We start from the raw sequence: 12778 nt of genomic DNA, 5'->3' as shown, positions 1-12778 counted from the left end.
AAGTTAAGGATGCATAAAGATAAGTCAATACTGTCACTTGAAAGAGCAATGGTGTTTCCTTTTGAACAAACCACATTACTTTATTCTTACGGGGTAGCAAAATATTATTAGATTCCATGGCACATCGCAGCATGTAATGTTGATAATTACCAGTAGAAACAATATTATTAGTTCCCATTTTGCACACTACAGTTCAAATGTGGAAATAGTGAGGTTCCAATTTTTAATGAATTTAGTAGAGTTCTGTCTCTTGGAGAAATCCCAGCAGAGTTCTGTTACGCAAACGGATATTTCAAAGCCGAAAAGAGAGTGCAACCACTTCTTTTCCTTGGATCCTAAGCCTAGATAAAAACAAATTTTAATTAACTAATTCGATGGCAACATTTTAGAACTAAGCAACTTTCTTGAGTTCAACTAATGGAGAATTGTTCTTGCTAGGGAACTCCAAAACCATTTCCTTGTTCTGTTTGCTAACATCTATATAAGAGCTTCATGGAACAAGCAAAAGGTTCATCGAACCATCGACGGGGCATACACGAATTGAAACACACAGAGGTTTCATGGAGAGAGAGAGTGGGAGAGGGCAACCAAATGGCTGCAGCAGCAGAAATAATGATTGGCTGTGTCTTCGATGGAACCTTGTCAATGAATGACTTTGAGATTCAGCGAAGGTCTTATCATTGTGACTGCAAGTGTGCGCTTCACAAATCGAAAGCCAACAACTGCTTGAATATTTCCTGCTCTCGAAATAACAGCATATCATTCCAAAAGAAAGATTTCTGGGCTGATTGCTCATCGTCAGTTGAGCAGATCTTCCAATTCTCTTCTCAATCTTCCTTCCTCTCCAATTTGCCCACAAAGAAGTAAAGTTGATACAGCAGAAATTTTGACAGATAGATAATGGTTCTTCTTTTTTACCTGATATGTTCATATTCACCCAGATTTTCCTTGTAAAATACTACTTCTAATGCCTTCTTCCTGGCATTTTCTCATGACAAAGAATTCCCACTTAAGATTTCCTATGTCGAGAATTGCAGCTGCCCTTGAGGGTAAAATATGATCATGATATATAATCAACTAATCCAATGTCCAGCCTATGCTGTGCAAAACTCTCTTATGCGGGAGTGGGACAACTTTGTACATGTCATAATGTTGGAAAAGGAGAATGTACTGGGGTCATAGTTTTGCTTAGTTCAATTGAATGCTGACAGGAGAGGTTGGACACCACATAGTAGTCCTCGATTAATTGCATAATATTAAAAAATAAGACAGCATCGAGATACTATTATGAGTATGATCATTAAACTGTAGCCAATGTATCACCGAAAAAAAAAAACTGTAGCCAATGTACGAAGGATAAACTCGGGTTTGTCCAAGTATTGAGAAACATGAGCAATAGAACAAGTGGTAATCAGTGACCATAAACATAATGCAATTGAATTTGAATGGCTCTCATAAATTTATTTTTCTTCGGCCTGCAATACTAACTAGCTGATCACTGAATTACCATGAAGTTGTTGTTTTCTTGTTTCCTAGAGATTCACTCCAGTAACTCTTTTAATTTTTTTTTTATAATAATTTTCCCATGAGAGAAAAGCAAGAATACCTTGCTCTGTAAGAATCCAAAGTCGAGCTCCGCTCGTCCAGTCTTAGTCTGCAGCTTCCAATCATAGCTTGAAACCGATCAGTAGTAACTGCCAACATACCCAAGGGGCAAAATATATGGATATTGACTAGTTGTAAAGGCATCTTCACGGCAGAATCAGCTGTATGAACACTGACGTGGGGAAATTAACTAACCCACCGAGAGCAAGAAACTCGTTGAAATACGAGTTTCATGCCCTTTCAAAAGATAAATCGAGCACTAGGTGTGATATGTCCAGAGCTTTGCTCTCCAAGTAAAACAGCCTACAGTTCAAAAATCAGCGCCTTTGCATCCTCACGTCAGTAATGTAAGAAGATACGAGAAGAAAAATCGATCGAGAGCGGCCTCTCTTCTTGGAAAATATCTCAAGCTTAATCTGACTCCAGGGGTTTCAAAATCATAGACAGGTCAAGTCAACAATCAATTCAAACTCTTCCCTCAGAAAATTCAATTTGCTGGACTCTGTCCAAAAGCTTCCCTGAGGTTTCACACAGATCAAGCAGGAGAACATAGAAACCATAGGATCACATCAATGCAGGATATGGAGATCGAGCAAAGGCCAAATCATTGTAACTGCAGCTGTGCACTGCATGATTTAAGGGGAACGATTGCCATACGTCCCATTGCTATTGATTCTAAGCCAAGGAACGTTGCCTTTCCAAGGAATCGGCCGTGGGAGGACTCTCTATCAGCATCTATGAAAGCGTCTTCCAAATCTCCTCTTCTTTCCTCATCACAGTTGTTCAAATGTCCAGCACATCAGAATTAGCCAAAACTGGACGTTGCATTGAAACTTCCCTGTAGATTGGCTTTGTCGAAATTATTACACAAAGTTGACTATAAGCACGCATCGAGCACAGTTACCACAATTGTTTTACCTACACCTCATCTTACTGATTTTTGGTTGCGGATAATAATCTGTGAATATGACTTGAAGAACATCAGTTCCAATTTCCATCTGGTCAGTATACAACAAAATCTTCTAGATCTCTCGTATCCGGGGCCACTCCTTTTGTGAAAATTAAGGTAAGCTAGGAGAAAGAGTGGGATTTGAGACTTTGAGCTCTCCACAATCACTGATATAAACGGTCTTGAGAGGCCTGCTCCACATAGCTCGGGCATTCTGCGCTCTATCGTCTCCCAGAAACTCAGCCAAATCGTTGAACTGGCGGATACGTTCTGATGGCTTATATGTTGGGATTGAAGCTATAGCTGTTACCACGTCCAATCCTAAGATGGAAAAATAAAAATAAAAAATAGTGCTGAGTTTCTATAAATGAACAAAGGTAAAGTCACAATATCGCAGCAGAAAGAAAATTTGATAGACAAATGCAACTGATTTAACTACCTTCCAGAACAGTCCCAAAGACAATGTTCTTGTTGTCCAACTGGGGGCAGGGGCCTGGTCCAGTAGTGATCAAGAACTCCACATTTCGGTAGTCAGGGTCCATCTTAATCTTCTCATCATCGTCGTTCTCTGACAAGCAAAGCGAAATGATACCCGCCCGAGAATGCTTAAGCTCAAAGGCCCTCGGGTCGACAGTCTCAGTATTCCGCTCCAAAGTGAGGGGCGGCCTCACCTCCCCTTTATCCCTGCGGCCCTGTCGACCTGCAAGAAAGTACTGCCCTGGGAAGATCTTGTTGACGAGGGTATACTTGTAAGATGAGTTGGGATTCGTGCACATGGACTTGAAGTTGGAGACAGTGAGGGGGACGAGGCGCCCGTAGAGGCCGAGGACGAGGCGGCCGATCGGGGCGGAGTCGGCCTCGTCGCCGGAGCACAGGGTGGAGAGGTCGTCGGAGAGGGTGCGGTCGGGGCGGAAGTAGTTGGGGCAGATGGAGAAGTCCATGAACACGCGGTCCGTGATGGTGGTGTCTGGTGGCGGCGGCGGCAAGGGGAGGGAAAGGGCGGCTGGGGTGGTGGTGGCAGTGACAGTGGAGAAGAGGAAGGAGCGGCGGGTGAGGGGGATGGCGGAGGAGAGGTTGGGGCGGTGGTGGAGAGGGGCGGAGGGGAGGGAGGAGAGGGAGAGGATCATCGGATTAGAGCTGGTGTGGAGTCTGGAGTCATGTTCTTTGGCTTTGGCCCCTCTCTCTTCCCCGGAGAGTGGGGGAGGGACAGACAGTTGAAGGGGAAATTGGGTGGTTAATCTGCTGTGGGAGAACAGGGTGGGGCCCATTAATATCTAATTGGATAAAGATAATGTTCTCGGGCGTCATTTTCCTCTGCGGCCCACTATAATTGGGCTTTGAGTAGTAGTACAACAGTCAGTTTGGCCCAAACGTTGCCCAAGTATGGGCCTAAAGCCCAATATGTGGAGTCCAAAGAACATGACTTGTCGCGTCGGTTTTTAATTTATTTAATAGTTATGTTTATCTCGAAGTGGTCAGCTTACAGTTAACGGGGGGTTTTATTACAAAACGCGTGCGTTGAATTTAAGTGAGCTCCTGACGTTACGAGAATGATAAAGTTGTTATGTGTATGTGCATGTGGCAGCACAAACTGAATTTAAGCAAAAAGCATGGCAGCTTCAGCCATTACACGTATACACATCTATATATATATATATATATATATAAGCCATTCATCATCATCGCCAATCTTGGCCATGGCTGCTAGCTGTTCCCAACTCTCTTGCCATCGATGAACACGAATTTTAGTTAGGCAGCAGTGAATGTATTCTGCGACTCTGTAATGATGTAAGAGAGCACATATATTCACAAAATATCGAATGACTTGAAACAAAATTCAAGAATCTTTGCTGAGAGCATAATTTTCAAAAATGGCATAAGTATTGATATGTCGTTTGTTGAGAATAAATTCTTATTTAATCTCACATATATAGATCTAGCTAGCTATATATTAGATGACAATACATTTATCTATCTAAACCCACAAAAATAATGTTAACTAGCCATGACTTTTTTTTTTTTTTTGGGACCACAACTAGCCATGAAATTAAATAAAACCTTTGGTGACGTTTTGACACGGGAACCGACTTGAGAGGTTCCGAGTGTAGTTTTGTTGGCCACTGCTAGCATAGCTGCTGCTTCTCCCACTACATAAACACCTCAAATTCAATCAATTTTCGCCAATCACCCAACACCACCACACACACACACACATATATATATGTATATGTTGGTTATATAATATGTAAGAAAAAGAACTTGTCCAATCTCATCGACTACTTTGTTCAATATCCTCGCCAATGACTTCTCCTACTTCCTCTGTGATAGGTCGTATTATTAGCATGTTAGTGATGATCAGCCTCCTGGTAGCACCTTCTACGGGTAACTTCTACCAAGATTTCGACATCATGTGGGGAGATGGCCGAGCTAAGATACTCAACAATGGAGAACTCCTCACCCTCTCCCTTGACAAAGCCTCGGGGTCAGGCTTCCAATCCAAGAACCAGTATCTCTTCGGCAACATCGACATGCAGATCAAGCTTGTTCCCAGAAACTCCGCTGGCACGGTCACTGCCTACTATGTAAGTAGTCTTCTAGAGAACTTGTTGGACCAACTTGAACTATATATTTGTCATAATTATTTGTCATGCATGCCTATGTACTGCCCGACCATATCATTGGGCCTGAAATCCTTATCAAGCCCCATACATATGCAAATTGGATCATGGGTACATAGCTAGCTCAGAGTATTGGTATTAACAGGAAGCCTTTACAATTTGCAGATGCGGTCGGAGGGCATGGCTTGGGATGAGATCGACTTTGAGTTTTTGGGGAACCTTAGTGGTGAACCTTACACCATCCACACTAATGTTTTCACTGAGGAAAAAGGCGACAGGGAGCAACAGTTTCACCTGTGGTTTGATCCAACCGCAGATTTCCACACCTACTCCGTACTTTGGAACCCCCAACGGATCATGTAAAGATGATTTTGCTTATGTTACGAAGGCCCTTCATCCTAATCTTAATTTTCTATGTTTCTTTTTCACCTAAATGTATTGTATGTATATGTTGCAGCTTCTCTGTGGATGGCACACCCATTAGAGAGTTCAAGAACTTGGAATCAATCGGGGTCCAGTTCCCGAAGGCCCAGCCCATGAGGATCCACTCGAGCCTATGGAACGGGGACGATTGGGCCACGAGAGGCGGGCTCGTGAAGACTGACTGGGCCCAGGCCCCCTTCACGGCCTCTTATAGGAACTTCAGGGCAGAGGCTTGTGTTTGGTCTTCCGGTGCATCCTCTTGCCCCACTTCGTCATCAAGCTCTTGGCTGTCGCAAGAATTGGACTCCGCCGGACAGGAGAGTCTCCGCTGGGTCCGGAAGAACCACATGATCTACGATTACTGTGCCGATACGAAAAGGTTCCCTCGTGGTATGCCTCCCGAGTGCAAAGTTGCTACATCTTCCATGAATTGCATTGACAACTCTCAGTGATGTATGCATATGTGGTCCAAGATTTACGCATTTTCCTTTTATAATATAGACTCAATAAGTTTGTTTGCTTAATTCATTTGCATGAGCAAACAGTTTTTATCATATATATAATGTAAGTGCAACCTAGCTAGCTAGCTAGCTAGATATGTTGGTACAAAATAATTAATGAGGTGAATACATCCATCCACTATTATATAATTTATACTATTATGGATCAGTTACGGTGCGTTTGGTTTCGAAGTTAAAGTAACTTTGATTTTGATTGTGGAAAATGACAAATGAGATGAGATTATAAATTTGACTTGGGAAACGTGTGTTTTTGTTGTGTAGTGTATTAAGTTAAAGTTAAAGTTAAAATTTTTGTGATTTTAACTCTGAAACCAAACAGAGTGTTAAAGTCAAGGTGTTTATAGCTTTGAAGGAAGTAGTTGTGATATATATTAAATATTAATATATTATTACACCATTGAGATTTAGGGAAGTAATTAAATATTAATCAAGTTCAAATTCAATGATGAAAATGATTGATAAAACCCTAAAGCAATAAGTACTTTGATCAGACACAATAATTGAGCAGGGAGGCAATGTGCATGTCTAATGTACTTGTGAAAAGTAAGGAGAGCCAGTTGATTGAGCTATACATATGTATTTGACATTGATTGATTGATTATAACTAAAGCAAATTAATTTAGACCAAGTTCATGATCGTCCATGTGGTCCAAAAGTTCTCGAGAATGTCCCAAGTGTCTTGTGGAAAATTTTCATAGTGTTTAACGAGATTAATTTCTCGAAGATTAATTAGCTTCATAATTTTTTTAAAATTTTTTGCCGGAGCTTCGTAAAATTATTAGCACTTGTAGCTAGCTAGTATATATATCACCGATTGATTTATCTAATAATCTCCCCATAAGTTTCTTTCTATTTTTTTTAACTATGTGTTCGCAATAATCTAGATGGACGGCCTATATGTCTTAGTTACGGTCAAGAAATTAATAAGGAGAGTTATAATCATGAAATGTATTAAATTATTGATCGATGTAGTATGGCGATGATGGATCATGAGAAGGGATTACTTAGATCACATGGAGCTTAACAGCGACAGGCTCCAAATTGGGAAATAAGCCCCTCCAGTGCCATCATGAACCGGTGTTGTTCCTTTAATCCTGTAACTGATAATTGGGAAAGAAACAGCTTGCCATCGAGGACGTTTGCTTCACCAAAGTCTTTCAAATCCAATCAACGTCTAACCAACTGAAAGGACAATCAGTGGGCCCTTACACCCCCCACAAAGGGGCATGCATCATTACATTCTAATTACATGCAAAATTTCCCTATCCATCCCAAATATGAAACCACAGCTCGCTTAATAAGTTCCATCAAGTACTTAACTTTGATTTTTATATAATTGTAACATCAAAATCAAATTAAGGGGAGAATGCATAGGCGGCATTTGCAAGTTGGATGTGTTATATCCGAGTAAAACATTATCTCTAGGTAGTTGTCAATACGACTTGCCAGAAGTAGTCATTATAATTTCGATGTATCCCCAAAAAGTAGCTAGAGAAGGGATCAATTGTGACCGGTGCACGTAAACCCGGACTCCGAGAGAATCAATTTTCACATTATATATCAATATATAGTCTCAAGTTTTGTACCATATGGCCTTAAAACAAAATCTAACATAGAAAATCGATGGTGTAACGTAATGGTGTACACTTTAGTATGATTAGTCAAGAGATTCCAAATTCAATACCTGTCGTGGGAATACACATATCCATTTCTTAGTTATTAGAATTTTCATTCCACTCTATTAGTCGCTTATGTATTTTTTATAAGTGAAAAAAGAATCTAATATAGAAATTTTAATTACCATAACACACCCTCTCCTTTTAAAAAAAAAAAACTCGATGACACGCCCTCTCCTTCTCTTCTAGTTAATTAAACTTCTCTTTCACTAATCAGAAAATGTTATGTTGGCTTAATTATTAATTCTAAGACTTCGTCCCCCACCCCCACACACACCCACAAAAAAAAAAATTCAGTAGACATTTCTCTCTCTCTCTCTCTCTCAAGTCATTAGACATTTCTTCGCTGTTAAGTCCATACTGAAGCACAGGAGTTAAAGTACTAGAAATACAGCTTACAAGCATATATGTGCGTGGGTTATGTTCCCTCAGATGAAGGGGTCTTCGTGAGATGAGAGGAGATAGATGCATGACAGTTGGATCTATCTCCTTTTGACACGTGGAAAGAGAGTGATAATCCAAAGGCTATATGAATCATCACGTGGTTACCCTCAAAGAGAGTGAAACAATATATGCGATTTTAGGTTATTGTAACTTCAAAGCTCACATATGTGAAGGGATCCGATGGAATGACACACGTGCTCTCAATCCAGAATTAATTCAGTATAATATGACAGAAAAATCATATATTTGATTCTTTTTTTTTTTTGGGTGAAAATTCATTTTTCTTTACATATCTTTCATTAGGTTCATGAATTTTTTTATTGAAGTTAATAAAAATGGTTAAAATATTTAGATCATTCACGTTGAAAATGAGATCCAACAGGACCTTCTCCTGAAAAAGGGCCTCTTTCTCATTGGATTATAGGTGGGTAGCTATGCTAATTGATGAATGATGATGGATCAACACACAACAGTTCTTTCCTTACTGTCTTGGTTTTTAGACAGTTTTTAGATGGACCAATAGATACAGTATTCCATATGTGTCAATACATGCAAAATGAAACATCATGGACCACAAATGCATGAGAGGATTCTCTTGTCAGCATGAGCATTACCATCCAAAAGGGCAAAAAAACAAATTGTGGGAACAGTTTTTTTGCGGAGAGAACTCTTGCATGTGTAGATATATTCACAAATTCCATTCACAATCATCATGAACGTGACGAAGAGGCGACGACCTGGATAAGAATATTCGAGAATAACGTTGTTGTACATTGGAGGTGGACTAGCTAACTAGAGATGGCAAAGCCCGGGGACCACATATAGAGTAAGTAAATATTGATCAATCTCAAAACTTGAGAACATGCACGGATGGTCGAGATTTCAAGAAGTTTAGCATTTACATACGTTGTTAGAAAAATGTGATTGCTATCTCTTGAGACCTCATGCCTTATCTTGAAATATCTATGTGTAAACAACCCGAAATTATGTCTCCTTTCACGTTTCATATGTTCGATGAAATTTGAGTTTAAAAATATTGTGATAGAACATGGCCACTGAAAGGATCAACACATCACGACTCTTGGCTACCACAGACAGGATGGCTTCTATCTCTTTTGCATTCTCTCCATTTCCCTTCACATGATATTACGATAGAGTAGATATTTATTTTGGAAGATTTTTTTCCCCCTGAATTCATGTCTCTTCAGATCATTTTCCATACGTCCAAATTAGTTGTGGGAAGACTGAACATTACCATTTGGAAATTGACAGGTCGACGAAGCTCTCAGTTACTACCTCTCTCTCTCTTTTACTTTTCCTACTAATTATTCTGTCAAGTCATATGTTTATAGACAATCGGGTTTATTGCACCTATATATATATATATATATATGTATGTATGTATGTATGTATGTATGTATGTATATTTGTGTATATATGCACACACATCCAGATACACATGGACATGCAGTATTGCTATCTGCTATATGTATTTATATATATTTGTGCATATTATATATATGATAACGATTGATTGGATATATACCTGGGAAAACCTAACTGAGCGAAAAAACCTTCATACAACAGAGAACAGGGGGGATTGGTATTTATATGCTCGATGTTTGATTGTGTCCATGATATGGAGAAACATATGCATGCATATCTGCGGGTCATATATAAAAAATGTGATGCCATCTGATTAATCTTAGAAAAAAAGGAACTCAATAATTCTGTTTCTTGATTTTTTTTGGACCAGAAACTGACAATTAATAGATCCAACCAAAGTTGGATATTTGGTCCACACAGTACTACGCCCCTTTCCTTCGTCGAAGATGAGAATGCCAGCCTCCCTCAGTCGATGGGGTCTACTTAATTTTCCATTGGATCGAACCAACTTTTGTTAATTAGTATATATATACATATATATATATATCTAATTCGCATCTATATACAGTATATAACATATTTTCCAAGTATATATATGCCCTGCAAATAGATGATAGATTCATAAACCGAATCGATCTGTTATATGTCTGGCCCAAAAGAAATATAGCTCTAAAGAGTAAACACAGAGAGAACAAAAAGAACTCCAGCCTGAACAGTTCTATTTATGTGCAGGGAACAATAAACTCCACATTATATGCCCTACCAATTTCTTGTAAGTCCCATTCATTATCAATACTATATATATGAGCAATAAAATTGAGGCCAGCAAAGAAAAGGAATTGCCAAGACCTCAATCTCTTTCTTAGCGAACTCAAGATTTTCCTCAGCCTATTTGTGAACTAATCCTCATTCGGGCGTCAGCTTGACCCTGAATACATTTTCAGAAGAATAAAAAGTACAATAATATAATTGAACAATTTCCTTCGATTGAACCCTCCAATCCTCCAATCGAGCTATTTTCCATTATATATATATATATATATATGAAAATTGAAATCACATACATAGAGAGAAAAAACCTGAAATAATTAATATAACAAGCTTGATGAAGGAATTATATATGTTTGTTTTGGAGAGCTTAATTAATGAATAATGATGATGCCATGCCTCTCCTTATTGTAATGTTAAAGCCTGAGAGACAAATCGAGGTGGGAAAACTCGTCTTGAACATGATGACTACTACCCTCATGCCTGCCAGCACTGTACCCTTTGGTCGTCGTCCATGAACTCAAGCCTTCCCTAAGGCCACCATAGTTCACGTCCATGTGATGGTCTCCAGTAGAACTCCTCCTGAAGCTCATGTCGCCGGGCCCAAACCTGCCTGCATGGGCTGCCACCGAGGGCTGAAACCGCCCGATGTGGCGAGAGCCCCTGCCAGTCGGCCGATCCTCTTGGGGCTTGTTGACTACCGAGCTTAGCTCACGGCTCTTCTTGGCCAATGTCCGCTCGAGCTTGTGCGCGTTCTGGTGTCCTCCCAGCGCCTGGGAGCTGTAAAACTTCCTCTGGCAGAAGTTGCACAAGAATATACGGGGCTCGTGGGCTGGGCAGGAGGAGGACAAGGAAGAGGAGGAAGGGTCGAGGTAGAGCTCTAGGCTTGGTTGGTCATTACTACTAGCTAAGCTCAGATGAAGAGATGTGTTGGGTTGATAATCCATTTCGAGGGATTGAGGGAGAAGGCACAGCCAGAGACTGGACCGATTACTTAGCCGATAAGCATATAATATTGTGAGGGAGAGCTTATTAGTTGTGATTTAGTGTGGAGTGGAGCCGCATATATAAGGTTTGTCGATGAAGAGAAGAAGGAGATGATGAGAGTTTGTGATTTGCAGGATCTAATTAATATATTGAGGGTGGAGGGGTTGGAAGGGGAACTAGGAAGTTTGGAAGAGAGTGAGGAGAAGATGGAGCTTATAAGAGTGAGGGAAAGAGAGCTCAGTGAGGAACAGGAGAGGCTCAAAGATCAGTGGGGAATCGAAGGTTTGTCGCCTCCATTAATGGCAGCATTCGCAACCCTTGTCGGTCCATACAATATTTATTCTCTTCGCGCGTTATATTTATAGAACTAATATTATTATTATATATTTCTCTACTCTTCCCTTTATTTTTTTATTTTTTTCTGAAGGGTAATTCTATTTGTTTGCTTTCTTCATGATGAGCTTCTACCTATGCCTTTCATTTTACAATGTGACAATGGAGTGACCCTACCTATAGGGACGGATATAGAAATTTTGTCCAATAGGAGCGAAGTTCAAAGAAATTTTGTATCATGTAGTTAAGAGGGTGAAAGGGGATAATTAAATTCATCTGCCCCGCGCCCCTCCCCTAAATCCATACATGCCTAGCTAGCTAGTACTCTCTCACACACACAACACAACTAGCAAGTTATACATGCAACAAGTAGAGACAATCTCCTTTTCTTAAGATGACAATACAAAATGTTTTCAACTTACTAATTAATATGATTAATATACTTCAATGTCGACTTGAGTTGGATCATATATATGATTCTTTTAGCAAGTTTCGAATTCTTAACTAATAGAAACAAAGTTTATTCGCCGAGAGTTCAGTCTGTATTACCTGTATCTCGTGGTTGATCTCCTCTTTCATTTCCTCAGCCAACCAGGTGGTTATTGACAACATTTTTCCTTTTTGATCCCTATGGATAATTAATCCTCATCAATTTACTTGAACTTCAAACCGACCCCTTTGTTGGGTTATTGATCACACAAGACTGTAGCTTATTATTGGGTGGCATGAAGCAAAAAACTAAAAAGTAAATCATATTTATTATTAGTGTGCGGGCTAATAGGCCCCTATCAGTCCAATTCGAGCCGAATTAGCTCATTAAGAGTTAAAATATTTAAACCGTGCGTGGAGCAAGGGTGAAGATTTTATATGTACTATACCCCAATAATAACTAGTACAAAATGTCAAAGCTGTAATCCACCATAAGTACAGCCTTTTTATCGCACGATCGATGTGGATGATAACCATATATGCGGCCGATTAGTAATAATTCAAAGTTTCCCTCTGGTGATAGATTAATCGTCATCGTCCAATCTTGGGTCAAATCATACTTATATATTTATCTTCAAA

The 12778-nt window shown here is 39.7% G+C and overlaps 3 protein-coding genes across 3 annotated transcripts; 1 reads left to right on the top strand and 2 right to left on the bottom strand.

The window, feature by feature from the left end:
• Positions 1-1396: 1396 nt before the first annotated feature.
• Positions 1397-3768, bottom strand: LOC116200952 (peptidyl-prolyl cis-trans isomerase CYP28, chloroplastic). Its single transcript, XM_031531967.1, has 2 exons — positions 2994-3768; positions 1397-2875 (listed from the first exon to the last, which is right to left on the bottom strand). The coding sequence occupies exons 1-2, from the start codon at positions 3679-3681 to the stop codon at positions 2667-2669; spliced, it is 897 nt and encodes a 298-aa protein (XP_031387827.1). The 5' UTR covers positions 3682-3768; the 3' UTR covers positions 1397-2666.
• An 827-nt stretch (positions 3769-4595) lies between these two features.
• On the top strand, positions 4596-6242 carry LOC116200953 (probable xyloglucan endotransglucosylase/hydrolase protein 23). Its single transcript, XM_031531968.1, has 3 exons — positions 4596-5136; positions 5338-5531; positions 5630-6242. The coding sequence occupies exons 1-3, from the start codon at positions 4855-4857 to the stop codon at positions 6045-6047; spliced, it is 894 nt and encodes a 297-aa protein (XP_031387828.1). The 5' UTR covers positions 4596-4854; the 3' UTR covers positions 6048-6242.
• A 4135-nt stretch (positions 6243-10377) lies between these two features.
• LOC116198705 (zinc finger protein 2) lies at positions 10378-11695 on the bottom strand. The gene has a single exon (XM_031528929.1). The coding sequence runs from the start codon at positions 11335-11337 to the stop codon at positions 10807-10809; it is 531 nt and encodes a 176-aa protein (XP_031384789.1). The 5' UTR covers positions 11338-11695; the 3' UTR covers positions 10378-10806.
• Between the last annotated feature and the right edge of the window lie 1083 nt (positions 11696-12778).

This window comes from Punica granatum, chromosome 3 (assembly GCF_007655135.1).
Source record: "Punica granatum isolate Tunisia-2019 chromosome 3, ASM765513v2, whole genome shotgun sequence".
Lineage (NCBI taxonomy): Eukaryota > Viridiplantae > Streptophyta > Magnoliopsida > Myrtales > Lythraceae > Punica > Punica granatum.
Note: the sequence above shows the minus strand (reverse complement) of the source record. Positions and strands in the feature narration are given on the sequence as shown.

Bases quoted from the DNA above. Each gene is read 5' to 3' on its own strand.
- LOC116200952 (XM_031531967.1), bottom strand. From the start codon at position 3,681: ATGATCCTCTCCCTCTCCTCCCTCCCCTCCGCCCCTCTCCACCACCGC. The intron at 2,876-2,993 runs GTAGTTAAATCA...TTTCCATCTTAG, and splicing joins CTTTGGGACTGTTCTGGAAG to GATTGGACGTGGTAACAGCT.
- LOC116200953 (XM_031531968.1), top strand. From the start codon at position 4,855: ATGACTTCTCCTACTTCCTCTGTGATAGGTCGTATTATTAGCATGTTA. The intron at 5,137-5,337 runs GTAAGTAGTCTT...TACAATTTGCAG, and splicing joins GCACGGTCACTGCCTACTAT to ATGCGGTCGGAGGGCATGGC. The intron at 5,532-5,629 runs GTAAAGATGATT...TATATGTTGCAG, and splicing joins TGGAACCCCCAACGGATCAT to CTTCTCTGTGGATGGCACAC.
- LOC116198705 (XM_031528929.1), bottom strand. From the start codon at position 11,337: ATGGATTATCAACCCAACACATCTCTTCATCTGAGCTTAGCTAGTAGT.